The sequence below is a fragment of the Electrophorus electricus genome, chromosome 2 (assembly GCF_041902795.1).
Source record: "Electrophorus electricus isolate QZ-2024a chromosome 2, ASM4190279v1, whole genome shotgun sequence".
NCBI classification, from domain to species: domain Eukaryota; kingdom Metazoa; phylum Chordata; class Actinopteri; order Gymnotiformes; family Gymnotidae; genus Electrophorus; species Electrophorus electricus.
The window spans coordinates 1,847,178-1,866,955 of NC_137498.1; the positions used below are offsets into that span (position 1 = coordinate 1,847,178).

At 39.9% G+C, this 19,778-nt stretch overlaps 3 protein-coding genes across 3 annotated transcripts; all 3 read left to right on the plus strand.

The window, feature by feature from the left end:
- Window positions 1-2,333: 2,333 nt before the first annotated feature.
- On the plus strand, window positions 2,334-3,583 carry LOC113587388 (trace amine-associated receptor 1-like). The gene has a single exon (XM_035529124.2). The coding sequence runs from the start codon at window positions 2,432-2,434 to the stop codon at window positions 3,482-3,484; it is 1,053 nt and encodes a 350-aa protein (XP_035385017.2). The 5' UTR covers window positions 2,334-2,431; the 3' UTR covers window positions 3,485-3,583.
- An 8,520-nt stretch (window positions 3,584-12,103) lies between these two features.
- Window positions 12,104-16,723, plus strand: LOC118241811 (trace amine-associated receptor 1-like). The gene has a single exon (XM_081723389.1). The coding sequence runs from the start codon at window positions 12,111-12,113 to the stop codon at window positions 13,131-13,133; it is 1,023 nt and encodes a 340-aa protein (XP_081579515.1). The 5' UTR covers window positions 12,104-12,110; the 3' UTR covers window positions 13,134-16,723.
- A 755-nt stretch (window positions 16,724-17,478) lies between these two features.
- Window positions 17,479-19,440, plus strand: LOC118241828 (trace amine-associated receptor 1-like). Its single transcript, XM_035529125.2, has one exon. It carries the CDS (start codon window positions 17,658-17,660, stop codon window positions 18,678-18,680), a length of 1,023 nt encoding a protein of 340 aa, XP_035385018.1. The 5' UTR covers window positions 17,479-17,657; the 3' UTR covers window positions 18,681-19,440.
- Window positions 19,441-19,778: the final 338 nt, after the last annotated feature.

Consider the following 19,778-nt stretch of genomic DNA (forward strand, 5'->3'; position numbering starts at 1 on the left):
TTGAAACATGCACATTACTGTATAGGTGAGCAATGCATTGCTGAAACATGGGCATTTACTGAACAGGTCTAGAATGAGGTGTGGAAGCATGGGCATTACTGAACAGGTGTACAGTGTTGTGTTGAAGCATTACCGCTTCACTAACAAATATCTCAAAAACCTCCTAACCAGTGTTGTAGGTTTAATTTCATCTTTGGGGGACACCAGCCAACCTAACACTATATGAAAAGGAATTATTTGTTTGAATATGTCCCCTTATGTCCCTAGGAATTATTCAACACAAGACAGGTATGTGAGGATTCTTGATACAACCTGGATTTAAACAGCATAAAAACTACAGGTGCACTGTGCACTGAACACTCTGTCCTCTGTATACATTTAGAGAATGTGGAGAAGGTAGAGATATTTAATTTCATTGGTGTGCACATTTTACCTGACTTTACCTGGACTATACATATCTCTAATAAGGAAGGGAAATCCCAAAAAAGGCTTGACTTCCTCAAGAAACTAATGCAGGCTCAGCTCATCTCCTCCTGAATATCTTATATCTGTCAGCAAAAGAGAGTCTCCAGACCTACTCTTCCACAGTGTGGTTTGCCTGCTGCACAGGAGAAAACAGGAACATTATCCCACCTCATAGACATTAATCCTACCTCAGAGACATCCATGTTACATCACAGATACTAACCTTCCACACCGGAGGCAGGGACTAGATCAGGACAGGCGGCATTTCTCACGTTGGGAACAGGAACTTGAACCGATTGGATGGCATCTTCCACACTGGTCACAGGAACAGTGTTGCTTCCCTCATGCTGGGAGCGGGAACTAGCTGGGTGGTTTCCTCCACACCAGAGACAGGAACTGACAAGGTATCTATGATGGTGGTAGGTACCACAGGCTGTTTGGGTGAAGTTGCAGCAAATCATTCAGTTAGCAACTGGAGATAATCCAAATCTTCTTCTAGGAGCATACCATTGCACGAAGGCGGCTGGGCTGACACAGACAGAACAAGTAGCGATTCAGTGAGGCCCTCCTGCTATATTCTCATGTTCTCTATGTTCTCCACAAATGAAGGAGGCTATTTAATGAGTGAGGGTAACAAAAACACAGGAGGCTAATAAACAGGGACAAGTGGAAAACACTGAGGCAAAGTAACACACAACCCAAGTATACAAATAAAACAAAGATGCTATAACAATATAGCATCGGCAATAACAATAACAACTTCACACATGATCAAACTTAAATTGACAAAATAGTTGACAACATGTGAAACCAAACACAGGTCTTAAATAACCAAGACAATTAAAGACTAACCAGACACAGGTGAAAATAAGAACAGCGAAAACCAGAACAAGGAACAGACGAGGGGTGGACAAAACGAAACCAAGAAACGGAACAAGGAAGTAAAGGAAAACAGACACGACAGGGAAACTATGAAAACAGGGATGCCAGGAGGTTGGCCAATTGAGACAATGACCTCTTATTAGTAACTGTTTCCCGCCTTTGGGTCGGTCATTATATCTTGCTGTTCTACTGCTGCTGTTGTCACTAAACTGCCTTTGAGCATTTGACAAGTCCTTTGGCATCTCGTGTTTTCTCCTCTTCGCTGACACAACTAATGTGTAATATGCTGTATATGACATACCAGTGTCAAAAAATTGTCCAGAGTCTAAAGGCCTAAATGCAATTTTCTGAGTTAATACTGCATTAATATCCCTGCAAATCCCCCAAGATCACTAACAGCATGCAAAGATGAACTGGCTGCAAAATAAATAAAATAAATGCAGAGCCAATAATATTGTTAGCAGAGGAGGTATGGCATTGGCAAACGCTAAAAAAAAATGAATTTCCCTGCAGAAAACAATTATCTCCAAAAGAAACGGGGAGGGCACTAAGGAAATCATTAAAAACAGGGAAATACCTAAAAATATGTGCTCATAAATCCCCAGGGTTTTCAAGAACTGTATTGAGGAAACTGAGGAAATGTGTTTGGGTAATGGTATAAGAAGAAAGAAGTGATAAATGTAATTTGATTCGCTGTTATTCTTGAATAGAATATCACATGATCAGCACAGAGGTGTGATTTAGTAGAAAGGCGTTCCTGCTGCAGGCTTGTGGTACTATAAATGAAAGCAGCTCTCTGATCAGTGATGAACTGTCCTGGTGTGCAGATAGAGGTAAGAAGGTATATGACAGACATTATGACTGATTCCATACTGGCATAAAAATAGATTATATGTTTGTTTTAAAAGTGACACTATTTCAAACCAGGGTTTTTTATCTGCTGTTAATGAAAAGTTAGGAATATAATTTAGTTTATTTTTTTGCAATTGCAGTTGTTTCTTTGAGTTTCATAATATATTATTGCATGTCTTAATGGTAACATAAATCCCTGTCATATTTACTAACACAAAAAAGAAAATGCATAATGGACATCAGCCTACGACAACACTGGATGAGAGGAAACATTTCTCTATGTTATGAACATCATTTGTACTCTTGCCAGAAGATCATCTATCCCCTGGTTATGAGAGTTGGGATGTATTTTCTCATTGGTTTCATTATATTTTTTACATTATTTGGAAACCTCCTGGTTATCATAGCAGTCGTTCATTTCAAGCAGCTCCACACTCCAACCAACTACTTCACTCTCTCTCTGGCTGTAGCTGATCTGCTTGTAGGAGGGGTTGTGATGCCTCCCAGGATGATACGCACTGTAGAGACCTGCTGGTATTTTGGAGCTGTATTATGTAAAATACACAGCAGTGTTAATATTGTATTGTGCTCTGTCTCTGTTTTAAATCTTGCTTTCATCTCTATTGAACGATATATTGCAGTATGTCACCCTCTGCTGTACCACAGGACTATGACACCTCATGTTACATTAATCATGATTGTTTTTTGTTGGAGCTATTCTGCTGTAGTAGGAATCATAGTCATGGAGCGAAATGCTTTCCAGGTTGAACACAATAGTAATGTTTTATGTAAGGGGGCATGTGTTGCACTAATAGGGCCAGTGTCAGCTTTGATAGTTTCTCTGTTCTCTTTGTACATCCCCTCTGTTATCATGGTCTGCATATATGTGAAAATATATGTTGTTGCACAGAGACAGTCACGTACAGTCCAGAACATTCTCTCTCAACTAAACACACTCAGAGGGCAGCCCACTATTAGTAAGGCAGAGAGAAAAGCCACTAAAACACTGGCTGTTGTTATGGGAGTGTTTTTAGCATGTTGGACACCACCTTCTATCTACACCACATACATTGCATTTTATGGTTATAATGGTCCACCACAAGTGATTGAGATGATTGCTTGGACTGTTTATTCCAATTCAATGTGTAATCCTATTGTGTATGCATTTTTCTACAGCTGGTTTAGAAAGGCTATCAAAGCAATTTTATTAGGCAAAATATTTAGGAAAGATTCATCAAGAATGAAATTAACTGAAACATGGCAACAGATAAGCAGTAGTCTGTAATCCACTTGTCAAACCGATTCTGTACCATGTCTGTATGTGGACCACTTACTTTAAAAAAAAAGGAAATAAAAAATATCACATTTTATAAGCTTATTATGTATCAACAATTTCTCTTTTAAATCAATGATATAATAAAATACAAAGAGATAAACTTGTATATATATTTCTTATTTCCTATATTTACTTTGATAAGCAAAACCTCCGTGACTTATATAACCTTATATAACTCATATAAGCATTCTCTTCTCTAAACGACATAGAACGGTGAGTGTCATACAACACTAGTAGATGCATCAATGCAACACACATTCATAAGGAGGAACAAGGGCTTTGTAACTGGAGCCATTTATAAAGGATTGTGTTTACATCTAAGTGACAGAGCATTTAAAGTGACACAGCAAACACTGAAACAATACAGAGTAATGCAAACACATAGATGTCCTGATGCACATTGAGGTCGTCAGCCAGATCTTTATTGTCCTGCGCAGAGGGAGATGGTCTTCTGTAGTTTGTGATGTCTACAGAACTCTAAACATGCTGCAGCTATCAATAACAAGAATAGATGGAAATCACACAGAGAATATTACCAAACAGTCCTTGAGATTTTAAAGAAGTTTGACTTGTTTATGTAACAAATTGACTTGTTTATGTAACTTCATCTTTAACAGTTTTTTGGGAGAGGGAGTCAGCGGAGAGAGAAATGAGAAGATGACTGAGTTTTCCTAGTCGGTAAACTGAATTGAGTTGAAATGAATTGATCGTTGTCATTAAATAAAAGATTACACGAAAAACCATTTAGCAGCACGATTGACTGCAAGGACACAATTAGAGAAGAAAGGTAACTGTCACGATTGGCCGGTCCACCAACCAGAGGGAGACGCTCGAATCAAACGAGGACCGTATTGTTCATCTTTCTCATTCCCAATTGCCTGAGTATTGATTGGAGACACCTGCTCCTCATCAATGATTCTCCCTATTTGTACACCCGCAGGTTCCCAGGAACAATGCTGTGCATTAATGATCAAGAGGACTCCATGACGCTTGCTACCGTGAATCACCTAGTCTCTTAGTGGAATAATATAGCTCGTGTATTGATAAGTAATGGAAAATAAAGAGCATGTTAGCTCAACTTTGCCTCTCGCTTCCTCTGTGCCGTCAATGACACAGTAACCAATATACAAGAGGTTGAATATACAAACATAATAATCCAAAATGATATCTATAATGTAAAATGCAAAGTAAAAACATCTCTGTCTTAGGAAAGTGCGAGAGGGGAGGAGAGACTTATGCATATGACTGCCTGTGGAAAGAAACTGTTTTTAGTCTGTTGGTCAAAGTCAAAGTCAACTTTATTGTCATTCAGACTATACAAGTAGTGCACAGCTGAACAAGATTGTGTTTGTCCAAACTCCGCAGTGCAAATATACAATATACATAAAGGTAAAAATGCATGAGACAAGACATATTAGTCAAAATAGACAAGGCATAGTATAAATACAACAAGGAGTATATATATATATATATATATATATATATATATATATATATATATATATATATATATATATATATATATATATTTCACATTCTATAAGAATAGAATACTGCACATTGTATATAGAAACTATTGAAATTGTTCCAGTGATAATTGCAGAATGTAACCAGTATTATAAACTTAGCACTGGAAAATGTTGATAAGGTGCTCACAGAGAGAACATTGAAATTATTGCATAAAAGTAGCTACATATGAAGATGGGGGTGTGAGTTATAAATAGTGATTATAAATAGTTCTATGTTTCTAAGTATAAAATAAAATAAAATACTAAGTTTGGGTATATATGCTTAGACATTCTGTGTGTGTGTGTGTTTGAGTACACAGTCCTGGTGTGCCAAAAAAATGTGGTGTGTATTGTTAAAGGGAGTTGAGTACTCTAATGGCCTGGGGGAAGAAGCTCTTGTTGAGTCTGGCAGTTTTGCACCGCATGCAGCGGTAACGTTTACCAGAGGCAGAAGGCTGAACAGTCTATGCTCAGGACGGGTGGGATCCCTGACCATCTAGGAGGCTCTGCTGAGGCAGCATGACAGGTATAGACCGTGCATGGATGGAAGTGAGGTTCTGATGATTTTCTTTGCTGTCCTCTGGTCTGAGGCAGTGCAGGTGCCATACCAGACTGGGAGGCTGCTGGTCAGAGGAAGTCCAATAACCAGTTGCACAATGGGTGTCAATGCCTAATGGGTGGAGTTTCTTTACCAAGTGTTGGTCTATGACTGTGATGAAGACAGAGCTGAAGTCAGTGAAACGCATCCGCACATAACTGTTCTTATTCTCCAGATGGGTCAGGCTTCGGTGAAGCGCTGCTGATGTGGCATCATCAGTGGAGCGGTTAGGGCGGTATGCGAACTGGAGCGGGTCAAATGTTGCAGGAAGTCTTGACATTATGTGGTCTTTCACCAGTTTTACGAAGCACTTCATCATGATGGGAGTGAGTGCTACGGGGTGGTAGTCGTTGAGCGTTAATGCTGGCGACTTCTTTGGCAGTGGCACAATAGTAGTTGCCTTGAAGCACTGAAGAACAATGGCTTGGCTCAGGGAGGTGTTATAGATGTCTGTGAGGATGTGCACCAGTTGGTCAGCACAATCCCTGAACACATACCCTGGTATGTTGTCAGGACCTGCAGCTTTCCTAGGGTTGACCCTGCATAGGGTCCTCTGGATGTCAACTGAGTCAAGACAGAGTTCTTCATCATTCTTGCTAAGGGGTTCTTTTGTTATTGTCGTAGTGTTTACCTCCTCAAACCAGCTTAAGTAGATGTTGAGTATGTTGTGGAAGTCAGTGTCGTCATCGATGGGTACTGGACATGGTTTATAGTCTGTGATCAATTGGATGCCTTGCCACAAGTACCTGGGGTTTTGTGAGTCAGTGAAGTGACTCTGGATTTTCTGTCCATACACACACTTTGCTGCTCTCACGCTCCGGTTCAAGTTGGATCTAACAGATCTTAGACCATCTTTGTCCCCAGACTTGAAAGCAGCATTATGCACTCCTAGACGTGTATGTACCTCTCTGGTGAGCCAGGGTTTTTGGTTGGCAGGTGTGGTGATATTTTTGATAACGGTCACATCTTCCACACACTTGTATATGAATCCCATCACAGACTCAGCATACTCCCCTAAAAGGATGTGCTGCCATTGGCATTGGCAGCCTCCTTGAACACATTCCAGTCAGTGCATTCAAAACAGTCCTGTAGTGCTGAGACTACAGTCCTGTAGTGCTGAGACTACAGTCCTGTAGTGCTGAGATGGAAGCGTGTCCAAACTCACACTAAGATAACCCTAGCTTTGTGTGATTTGTGTGGTTTTTCACCCTTGGTTTTTTTTTTAGCTTTGTGTGGTTTTTCACCCTAGCTTTGTGCAGTTCTAGTGTTGATTAGAACTGATCTGCATCTCTTTCTTGAGAACAGGAGTAAGAACATATTATGTCCAGGGTGAGTGCAGCCCTTTCAAATACAACTGGTTATCTTTGGACTCAGCCAGTATACATGTCTTTGAGGTGGGGTACATGTCTCTGAGGTGGAGTAGATGTCTTTGAGGTAGTGTAAATGTCAGTGAGGTAGGGTAGGGTCTCTGATGTAGGATAGGTGTCTCTGAGGTGGGGTAGAGATCTCTGAGGTAACGTGCTGTCTCTGACAGACATTGGGGTAATAACACCAAATGAGGGGCCATGCAAGCTGAGATGGCACCTAGAGAAGGTGATTTTCTCAGTTCAGGTGGACCATCAGATTGTTATGGTCCACAGGGACCCACAAACCCATGTATCTCTCCCATGTCCATGAAGGAGACACTTCAGCTACCCAGGGGACTGCGAAAATTTTTAGGGGGCCTGCTGATGAGGGATGTGTACCCCACGGCACGAGAGCTGACCAGGACCTTGGGCAGTGCAATGATTCAGCTGTGTAGAGGCCACAGTGAGGGCACTTAGGGTACTGCATTTGGGTTGCTTGGGTTGGCTGACCTTTGAGGGTGTGGGCTGACCTTTGAGCAGGTGGGGTTATGTGGTATCTTGATATGTGATCTAACGCAGATGAAAAGAGAGTCTGCAGCTGTAATAACTTAAGAACACTCGTATATTCAGCTTTTAGTTTTGTGTATTTGGCTGTTGATTGGTTTGTTGATGTGCCTGACTTATTTGTGTTGTCGTCTTTCTTTTAGTCGTTGATTGTATTGAAAGTTAGTTTCAATTGTTACGCCTAATAGAATACCTCTAAAGCGACTTGACTTTCTGGATAATATGCACTTGATAACTTATGTTGAATTTTCAACTCTGACATGACCTGAGAAAAATGTTTTGATGTACACTACCTCTAGATAGTGCCCCAACGTCCAAATTCAAGTATAATATGTTTCATCTGGCAGGCACTGCGCGCAGCCCACCCCAGATTTTTCCCAAACCGGGGGACACATCGGAGGTGCTCTGTGGGTCACCCCGACTCAGTCAGACCTAGCGTGGCACTTCTAGCCCGTCTGTGGGGGGCGCTATAAATCATCAAAAATTTGTTATTTTGTTGCAATTTGACATTTCGACACAGAGTGGCAGATGTCCGACTATACTTGAAATGATATTTTCATCCCATTTGAAGTATATTTGATACACTCACTGAAATATATTTGCATTGGGATTTTCATCCCAAGTGCAGTATATTTGACACACTAAATGACATATATTTGAATTGGGATGTTTACAATAATAACAATCCAACATGCAGTATATCTGACACAACTAAAATATACTTCGATTGGGATCCCTCTTGCAATATATTTGACATTGTTAAAATATACTTGAATCTGACAATTCAGTATTTGAACTGGGATTTTCATCCCATTGGCAATCTATTTGACATTACTGAAATGTATATATTTTTGTCATAATTCAAATATACTTGAATCGGACACCTTCCCAAATATGGTATATTTTTGTCATAATTCAAATATACTTCAATCGGAGATCATCCCACATATGGTATATTTTTTTTTGTCATAATTCAAATATACTTGAATCGGACATCGATTGGTATATATTTGACATAATTCAAATATACTTGAAGTGGGACTGTCAGAAAGTAGAAGTGCACATGTTCGGGGTCGGCCTATGCCCATCTTTTAACCTAGACACTTCAAACTTTTAATACTTCATCTCACTTATGTCTAGTATCTAGCTAGTGAGTTTTGGACACCTACATTGTGTTTAGGGCCCTGAAACATTAGTCAATCCTCTCCTATTCAAATGCATTGCCTTTAAGTGCATATGTTACAGGTTGGTGTACATAGACCTTTTAACCTAGACACTTCAAACCTGGGAAAGTTCATCTCACTTAGGTCTAGTATCTAGATAGTGAGTTCCGGACACCTACATTGTACGGCTTGTGTTTAGGGCCCTGAAATGTAGGTTAGGCCTCTCCTATTCATATGCATTGACTATGAGAGCTTATGTTACGATTTGGCGTACGTAAACCTTTCAACCTAGAGACTTCAAACGTGTGATACTTCAACTCACTCAGGTCTAGTATCTAGCTAGCTAGTTTGGGGCTCCTATGTTACACCGCTGGTGTTTAGAGCCCTAAAACACACACATCAAGGTATAGGGTTATCATTTCAGGAACAGGACTACATAGGGTCACGAAATTTCATGGGTGGGATGTAGGAGGTTTCTTGGATGACATATTGGGGCATTGCCCCTCTAGGTGATCAGAAACAACAAAAATCAACTGGTATCCAAAACAAGTATATGACATATGAATGAAAATATGCTTGGAGTGGGATGTTTACAAACAGTGTTTAGGGAGGGGCGCAGACTTTGCTGCATTGAATGTTGGCTCAGCTGGGTGCCCCGAATAACATATCAGACAGCCGGGTTGCTATGCCCTTCCCCAGCCAAGAAAAAAACTAATTTATTTTTGAAAAATGTTTTCAGCCTGCTCCTGTGTGTCTGTGCCCTTTCAAATCTGCACACAATGCACAGAGAAATGTTCTCTGCTGTTGTAATAGAAAACAAAACACTAGGGTGTCCTCCTTTTACACACTTTCTCATGGGTTGTTCCTGGCAAACATAATGAATTTTTGTGTCAATCTGACCTTTCTAAAGGGTGTCCAAAACAAGTATATAACATTTGAATGGAAATATACTTGGGGTGGGATGTTTACAAACAGTGTTACAAACAGGGGCCCAGACTTTGTCGTGTCGACCGATGGCTCCTCTGGGTGCTACTTCCTGTTCCTTAACATCTAGGAGTCAGGCACTTCCATTTTTGTCCTCAGGGGCTGCCACTGAGTGAATGGACATGCTTTGGGGCCAATCGGGCATTCCTTGCCCTTTCCGGACCTTTTTTGACTGGTGTCCATTTGATGCTTATTCATATATACTCAGAGTGGGATCCATTAGACAGACAGAAATACTTGGACAGGACAGCTGGACGAACCTCTCCTTACAGGTGGGATGGGATGTAGTGGACCAATGAATGGACCATCCCACTCCAAGTATATATGACACCATTCAATATGCTTGATTTAGGATTATAGCTTTCTCTGTGCTCAGACTGCTTTCAGGGTGTTCAATCTGTATGTGGAAGTAGGGTCTAGGGTGGGCTGAGGGGCAGGAAAGTGCAAGAGCGCCCATAGTGAGTCCCAAAAACTGTATATTCACTGTGGTAATCGGGTCAGGAAAGGGCAGTAAACACTGTCCGGACGATCACTTAACCTAGTGCATATTGGGATCCAAAATGAGCTCGCAATAACCTTTGCGCATATATGTGTCTAATGGCAGTATATAAGAATGGAGCCCAATCCCAAAAGGTTTACACCGGTACTAACTCCCTGACAATAAACAGACAATAACTCCTATCCCAAACAGGCACCACTACCTATAATCAGTAACTATGTACACACTAGAACATGTATTTCTAACACAGGGATCACAATTATAGACAGAACACAGGAGTACAACATGAGTGAAACCCAGTGTAGGCTTACATACAGATGTACATAATACACAAAATTGCTAACTATGGATATCAAGAAGGAAGGTACACACAGGCAAGACCACAAAACAAAACAAATTGCATGCTAAGGCAAAACTAAACAAAGCTAGGATGATCTTAGTGTGAGTTTGGACAAGATTCCATCTTCTCCCAGCAGGGTCCTTATATAGGCCACAGAAATAACTTAAGGCAAGGCTGAGTCAGTAACGAAGTAGATAGCAAGACTCAAATCCTGAACTGGGCCAGGAGCGCACTGCTGCACTTTGGAAGAGTAACACAATACAGTTACAGCCCTTATGTGTTATGTGCCTTTATTAGTCACTGTTCACCTCCTTTGTGACAGTTTTATTCTCTTGCTTTTAAGTTGTTGTTCTTCTCATTAACTGCCTTTGATAATTAAACTGTCACCGTTGGCCAGTCCACCACCGAGAGGGACATGCCCAAATCAGAAAGGGGCCATACCGATTGTCTACTCCATTCTCAATCACCTGATTACTGATTGGAGACACCTACTCCTCATCATTGTGTACCCTATTTATGCACCCGCGGGTCCTGAAGAACAACGCTGCACATTAGTGGTCAAGGACACTACGGAGTTACCATGGTACATTGCAACTCGGCATTCGTAGCATCCCTATGCATTACTTTACCATTTACATTGTTTGTCATGGATAATAAAGCGCATGTTAGCTCAACTTCACCTCTCGCTTCTTCTGTGCAGCAAGCGTCAAATTGACAAGTAAGTTTTGCTTATTCACTGATGCCACACTATTTCTTCTACTGTGTGATGTGTTGCCTATGACATATCAGTATCAAAATATTTACCAGAGTTTAACGGCCTACATACACCATTCTATATGATTGCATTAATATCCCTGCATATAATTCATGTAGAGATGAGAAGACAAATGAAAGACATGTCAATATCTGAAAACTGAGGCTGTGCATAAGGACTAACGTGTGGATAGCTCACAAGATGATTTACTTTGCAGATTTTCATACAACAGCATTCAAATAAGAAGTGGTTGTAAAAAAAAGTAAAATAACATCAGTGCAGAGATTTTAATTAATTAATTGTTACCAGATGAGTAATAACATTGGAAAATGCCATGTAATGCATTTACCTGCAGAAAATCTCCAAAAGAAATCATCACCTAGAACAATGAGGAAAATTTGGCAATCACTATATACAGTGCTATATATGTGCTCCTAAATCTACAGGGTTTTCAAGAGATGTATTGAGGAAACTGAGGAAATGTATTTGGCTGATGGTGTAAGAAGGAAAACGCGGTAAATGTATTTTGGTTCACTGTTGTTATGTCACATGACCAACACAGAGGAGTGATTTAGTAGAAAGGCGTTCTCGCTGCAGAACTGTGGTACTATAAATGAAAGCAGCTCTCTGATCAGTGCTGAACTGTCTTAGTGTGCAGATAGAGGTAAGGATGGACATGAATTCAAGTTACGTTTTTTAGCTGTTGTTAATGAAAAGTTAGGAACTGTATTTAATAATTTTGAATAATTTTGAGTTTCATAATATGTTTATGGTAAATTCTGGATGTCATATTTATAAACAGATAAATGAAAAAGCCTAATGGACATCAGCCTACGACAACACTGGACAAGAGGAAACATTTCTCTTTGTTATGAGCATCATCCATACTCTTGCCAGAAGATCATCTTTCCCCTGGTTATGAGAGTTGGAATGTATTTTCTCATTGGAATTATTATATTTGCTACAATAGTTGGAAATCTCCTGGTTATCATAGCAGTCATTCACTTTAAGCAGCTCCACACTCCAACTAATTACTTCACTCTCTCTCTGGCTGTAGTTGATCTGCTTCTAGGAGGGGTTGTGATGCCTCCCAAGATGATACACACTATAGAGACCTGCTGGTATTTTGGAACTGTATTCTGTAAAATATTAACCAGTCTTATTGTTATGTTATGCTCAGTCTCTGTTTTAAATCTTGCTTTTATCTCTGTTGAACGATATATTGCAGTATGTAACCCCCTGCTGTACCACAGAACTATGAAACCTCATGTTACCTTAATCATGATTGCTGTTTGTTGGAGCTATTCTGCTGCCCTGGGAATCATATTTCTGAAGCAAAATACTCTTCGTGTTGAACACAATAGTGAGGTTTTATGTAAGGGGGCATGTGTTCTAGAAATAGGGCCAATGGCAGCTTTAATAGTTTCTCTGTTCTCTTTGTACATCCCCTCTGTAATCATTGTGTGCATGTATGTGAAAATATATATTGTTGCCCAGAGACATTCGCGTTCAATCCACAACACTCTCTCTCACCTGAAGACATCCAGAGGGCAGCCCACTGTTAGTAAGGCAGAGAGAAAAGCCACTAAAACACTGGCTGTTGTTATGGGAGTGTTTTTATCATTTTGGACACCACCTTCTATCTACACCACATATGTAGCATTTTATGGTTATAATGGTCCACCACAAGTGATGCAGGCGATTTCTTGGACTGTTTTTTCCAATTCAGCCTGTAACCCTATTGTGTATGCTTTCTTCTACTGCTGGTTTAGAAAGGCTATCAAAGCTATTTTATTAGGAAAAGTATTTAGGACAAATTCCTCTAGAATGAAATTGTTCTGATTAGAATAGGGGATCATCTACATAAATGAACTTACTAATGTAAGGTAGTGTCTCTGAGGTGGGGGTAGATGTGTCTGAGCTAGGTAGTGCCTCTGTTTTTTTGTGTGTTAGTTTTTCCTCTGAGTGATCTGTATCTCTTTCTGGAGGGCAGGGGTGAAAATAGATTAAGTTCAGGGTGAGTGGGGCCCTTTCTAAAAAAATATTTTCTTTTGTGCTTAGCTGGAGTTTATGTCTCTGAGGTGGGTAGATGTCTTTGAGGTGGAGTAGATGTGTCTGAGGTGGGGTAGCTGTCTTTGACATGAGGTATATGTCTTTGAGGTGGGGTAGATTTCTTTAAGGTGGGGTAGTGTCATACTGATGTATTCTCTCCACCTTCTGCAGGGCCTTCCTGTTTTCTTCTATGCAGTGGACAAAACACACCATGCCACAGTAGGTCTGCTAAGTGATAAAAGTCAGTCGATGAGTGTACCTTAGCTTGCTGAGGAAGTTCAGTCTTTGTTAAGTCATCTGATGGAAAATATGTGTCCAGGGTCAGTCTGATGAAATATCCACGCCAAGGGGATTAAAACTACCCTCTTCACCCTGCCCAAAAAGGAACCTTTTTTTTTTTTGTAAACAAGATTGAAGCGGCCATTGTGCTTTCATTCTAATGCGTTCATGAACAACAAATCAGGCCTGCCACATATTTTCTTTTATGGTTCTGTTTTTATTCGTATGTTTATGTAAGATTATCTCGAGTGTAATTTTGCTACATTCATTATCTCTGTTCTTTATTCAGTTGGTATATAGTATTGTGTGTGTAAAAAGGTAACATTTAATAAATTTTAACCTATTTATGTGCAAATGTTATGTAATTCAAGTAGTCTTTAATTTCATCTATAGTGGCTTTAAGTCATTTTAATGAAACCTGGTCACAAACTACTATACAGGTCACCTAGAAAGGCTCATGTGTAACAACAGGGGGTAGTTAGAGAAGAAATGATTATTTATTAGTTGACTGAAGTCCAAACCTGGTCCCCCTCCCTTTTAGAATTGTATCTTGGAGCTGGATATTAAGTAATTGTGAGCTAAACATCTGTAATGTCTGTATTTTTTCCATGTGAACTCATCAAGCTGCACTCACATGACACTTGCAGTTCAAATAGCCTGAGGGCCAGGTTGTGAGGTTGAACATGGCAATACAGGAATACCCCTTCACTATCAATACCACTTCTACACTGCACTGTACACCTGTACAGTAATGCCCATGATTCAACACTGCACTGAACACCAGTACAGTATTACAGATGCTTCAGATCGCATTGTGCACTTGCATAGTAATGCCCATGTTTTCGCACTGCACTTCTCACCTGTACAGTAATGCCTATGCTTCAGCACCACACTGTACACTTGTACGGTAATGCCCATTGTTCAAAACCACACTGTACACCTGCACAGTAACCCATCCAGCTTGGTTTTTGTCCTGTCTGTAGCCAAAGGCTGTCAAGAGGCTTTGTGTATTTGACTGTTAATTGGTATGTGCCCGACTTATTCGTATTGTGGCATTTCTTTTAGTCACAGGTTGTATTGAGATCTAGTTACCACCCTCATATTATGTGTTGTTATCAGTCACTGTTTCCTTTGAGTCAGTCCTTTTCTTTTGCTGTTCCTCTGTTGCTGTTGTCATTAAACTAACTTGAGCATTTGTAGTGAAGAGTGCACATTATTCCCCCGATGAAACTTTAACCTGGTCAAAGGGAGGCTCTCTCCCAGCCCCAGCCATGGACCAGACCCAGGACCTGCTGGTGCAACAAAGCTATAATCGGCCTAGCTATCAAGATGGCCTGGCTTCTGACCCTCACCCCCCTATCCGTAGTGGATAATGATAATCAACCTGTAATGTAATTCTCCAAATTGTGATGTTTGCTCTTTATTTATTTATAAATATCTGTAGTTGCATTATTCAGTCAGATTACTTCATTTGTATGTTGCTTACCTTCATGCATATTTTTAACAAATTTTATACACTACTAACTGTGTTTACCAGAAATCCTATTTGAACCAGTTTGACAATATATTAAAGTTAGTAGTTTGTAACTTCTAGAAATTAGGAAAGTAATTAAATTCATTATCCAATTGCTCTACCTCTCTCAGGGTCTGATAGCAAATTTCATTCTAAGACCAGGATGTAGAAATGGGTAATAATGTATGATTTTCTTTATTTTTCTTTATTCCTTTATTTCTTTATGATGGATTTTATGCATTCCTATGTACTAGAGAAATTCCTGTCCTCTAATACAGGAACAAATGCTATTGGATATGCATGAACTAGGCATGCCCTGTTCCCCAACAAATACTTGAAATGGCCAGTTAGCTCTCCTCCTCGGCCCTGGTCCCACCTTGCTATAGACTTTGTTACTGGCCTACCTGTTTCAGAAGGCAACACCGTAGTCTTGGTGATTGTGGACAGGTTCTCAAAAATGGTGAGATTCTTGCCACTGAAAGACCTACCATCTGTCTGGGAACTGGCAGAACTGCTCTTCCACCAGGTCTTCCGAGTGTTTGGACTGCTGGAAGACATCGTATCAGACAGGGGACCACAATTCACGTCAAAGGTGTGGAAGGAACTGCTGAGGAAACTGTACATCATAGTCAGCCTGACATCTAGCTACCACCCTCAGGCCAATGGGCAGATAGAAAGGGCAAACCAGGAACTGGGTAAATTTCTGAGGCCTTTTTGTCAAGACCGACCCGAAACCTGGAGTAATTACCTCCCCTGAGCTGAGTATGCCCAGAATTCCCTACGTCATGAAGCGACGGGTTTAATACCTTTTGAGTGTGTCCTAGGTTTCCAGCCTCTACTCTATTCGTAGAATCCGCCCACATCAGATCAGCCAGCGGTGGAAGCGTGGTGTCGACGCAGTGAGCGGGTGTGGGAAGGGGTGCATCAAAAGCTGCACAAGGCCATCGCCGCCTATAAGAGGAAGGCGGATAGGAGGCATGGGGAAACGCCCCTGAATGAACCTGGGCAGAAAGTGTGGGTCTTGATGGCAGATGGCCATGCGGGATCCTGCAGTAAGCTGGCCGCGAGATACGAGAGTCTGTACACTGTCACACGACGCATTAACGAGGTCACCTACCATGTGGGCCTCCCTGGAACCAGCCATGTGTCGGCACTGAAGCCGGTGGTAGAAGGTCCTCTTTCGGAGGAGTCCAATCCTTTGGGTGCCATTTGGTATCAGTAGTAACTTGATAGAATTACTGTCTTTCTCTCCTGATCCTCCTATTATACTGTAGACACACTTTCAAAAGGAGTTTACTGATTAATAAGTTTCCTTTGTTGATCATGTTGATTGAAAAGTAGATGACCTGCATGGTTACCCTGATGGGTTGCTTAAAACAATCTATATCCTTTTGTTTCTTCTCTCTTTTCTTTATTATCTTAAGTAGCTACCTGCATCCACCACAAATTGCTTGGGTTAAATTTAGCTTGCATTGTTAGGATTGTTATTCTACTGAACTAGACGCTCTTGATCATTAGTAGAATCTTAGTCAATGATTGTTGTGCATGTTGTTCTTATCTTTGCATATTGTTCTTATCTTTGTTTATTCCATGGACATACCTTAGTTATTACATCTGTGAGCCAAGACATTTACCTTTACGATATTTGGTAGATGCTCTTATGCAGAGAAAATTGCAAAAGTGCTTTGTCATTTATTCAAATTGCCAATTTTCATGAGTTGAGAAAATTATTAGTCATTAATAAATTAATTAAAATGAATAGAATTAATCAGGGTGGTGTAATATGTTGCCTATGACATATCAATGTCAAAATATTTTCCAGATATTTTCTGCCTACATGCATATAATGTACAGAGTAGACAAATCAGAGGCCATAATAATATCTGAACACTGAGACTATAAGGACTACCCTGTGAGTAGCTCACCAGACTGTTTACTCTGTAGATACTCAAAATCACCAATAGCATGTAAATAAGAACTGATTGCAAAATAAAAGAAATAAATGCAGACCTATTGTTATTAATATTGTTAGCAGAGGAGTTATGGTGTTGATAATGCTAAGTAAGTTAATGCTAAGAAAGGGATTTACTCCTAAATCTACAGGGTTTTCAAGAAACATATTGCAAAAACTGAGGAAAATTGTTTAGGTAACTGTGTAAGAAAGAAGTTGTAGTAAATGTTTTCACTGATTCAATGTTATTGTTGGATAGAGTATCACATGATCAGCACAGATGAATGATTTTATAGAAAGGTGTTCCTCCTGCAGGACTGTGGTACTATAAATGAAAGCAGCTCTCTGATCAGTCATGGACTGTCCTGGTGTGCAGACAGAGGTAAGGATGGACATGAGATGGACATGGACAAGCCACGTTTTTTAGCTGTGGTGAAAAATTGAAAAAGGAGCAGTCTTTAATAATTCTTTAACTTTGTTCCCTTAAATACTGAGTTTCATGGTATATTATTACATGTCTTACTGGTAACATATATTCCTAATCTACTATTTACAAACATATAAAAGAATAATGGACATCAGCCTACGACAACAATCGATGAGAGGAAACATTTCTCTGTGTTATGAACATGATGCTAACTCCTGCCAGAAGATCATCTTTCCCCAGGTTATGAGAGTTGGGATGTATTTTCTCATTGGATTCATTATATTTTTTACATTAGTTGGAAACCTGCTGGTTATCATAGCAGTCGTTCATTTCAAGCAGCTCCACACTCCAACCAACTACTTCACTCTCTCTCTGGCTGTAGCTGATCTGCTTGTAGGAGGGGTTGTGATGCCTCCCAGGATGATACACTCTGTGGAGACCTGCTGGTATTTTGGAACTGTATTCTGTAAAACATTATCCAGCCTTATTGTTATGTTGTGTACTGTCTCTGTTTTAAATCTTGCTTTCATCTCTATTGAACGATATGTTGCAGTATGTCACCCTCTGCTGTACCACAGAATTATGACACCTCATGTTACATTAATCATGATTGCTTTTTGTTGGAGCTATTCTGCTGCAATGGGTATCATATTCCTGAAGCGTAGTACTCTTCGTTTTGAATACAATAGTGAGTTTTTATGTAAAGGGGCATGTGTTCCAGTAATAGGCCCAGTGTCAGCTTTGATAAATTCTCTGTTCTCGTTGTACATCCCCTCTGTTATCATGGTAAGCGTGTATGTGAAAATATATGTTGTTGCCCAGAGACAGTCACGTTCTGTCCACAACACTCACTGTCAGCTAAACACATCCAGAGGGCAGCCCACTATTAGTAAGACAGAGAGAAAAGCCACTAAAACACTGGCTGTTGTTATGGGAGTGTTTTTATCATTTTGGACACCACCTACAATGTACACCACATACATTGCATTTTCTGGTCTTAATGGTCCACCACAAGTGATGCAGGTGATTTCTTGGGCTGTTTATTCCAGTTCAACATGTAATCCTATTGTGTATGCCTTCTTCTACCACTGGTTTAGAAAGGCCATCAAAATTATTTTATTAGGAAAAATAATTAGGAAAAATTCCTCAAGAATTAATCTGTTCTGAGTAGAATAGTGTATCATCTGCTAAAATCAACTGAACTGACTTTTGATTTCCATTTTCAATACAGTTCTACATGGCTTAAATTGTGGCTTGAAATTGTTTTTTTTACTAATGTGGAATATATACAGGACATGGAAAATTGGAACATTCTACACTCATTTATTCAAAACACATATTCTCAAATGGTGTGATATTAGGTGCACCCATGTTATAATTATAACTGTACAAATTGAAGCCCATCTGTTAGCTTGGACATTTTAGTCAACCTCATTCCCATTCATCATTGGTCAGTTTACATCCACAAGATCACTGCTGACCAGATACTGGGGGACAAAATTAACACTGACAGTAGTGGCATGATAGAGGATGTTGCCCAGTAATGAATGTATCAATAACTGCAGGATTGCTGGGATTTCTACACATCAGTGCTGATTCTGTGTTAAAAATGGTCTACCAAGCAGGTCTGTGGTTAGACACTAACTGAAGCACTACACGATGGCTTACTATAATTGTTGTCCATGGCCACAGATGGGCAGTAGCCTGTAATCCACCTGTCAAACCAGATCTGAACCTTGTGGGTATGTAGACAAGTTTATTTAAAAAAAAGAAAATCAAATAGAAAGTATCATGTTTTATGCACTTATTATATGGCAATAATTTCTCTTTAAAAATAATACTATAATAACCTAGAAAGCGATAAAACTGTATATATATTTCTTATATCTTATATATCCTTTGATAAGCAAAACTGCTGTCCCTTACAACTAAGACTTTTTATAATACATCTTTAAATCTGTTACCTTCTCACTGTTACACATTCATTAAAGTTTTGCTGATTTGCTGTATCACCTGTCACAGCTGAATAAACAGCAGACTGTCTAAATGAAATATAAGGGTGAGTGTCATACAACACTAGTAGATGCATCAATGCAACACACATTCATAAGGAGGAACAAGGGCTTTGTAACTGGAGCCATTTATAAAGGATTGTGTTTACATCTAAGTGACAGAGCATTTAAATTGAGACAGCAAACACTGAAACAATACAGAGTAATGCAAACACATAGATGTCCTGATGTGCATTGAGGTAATCAGCCAGAT

Excerpts from the sequence above, each read along its gene's own strand:
- LOC113587388 (XM_035529124.2), top strand. The coding sequence starts at position 2,432 with ATGGACATCAGCCTACGACAACACTGGATGAGAGGAAACATTTCTCTA.
- LOC118241811 (XM_081723389.1), top strand. The coding sequence starts at position 12,111 with ATGGACATCAGCCTACGACAACACTGGACAAGAGGAAACATTTCTCTT.
- LOC118241828 (XM_035529125.2), top strand. The coding sequence starts at position 17,658 with ATGGACATCAGCCTACGACAACAATCGATGAGAGGAAACATTTCTCTG.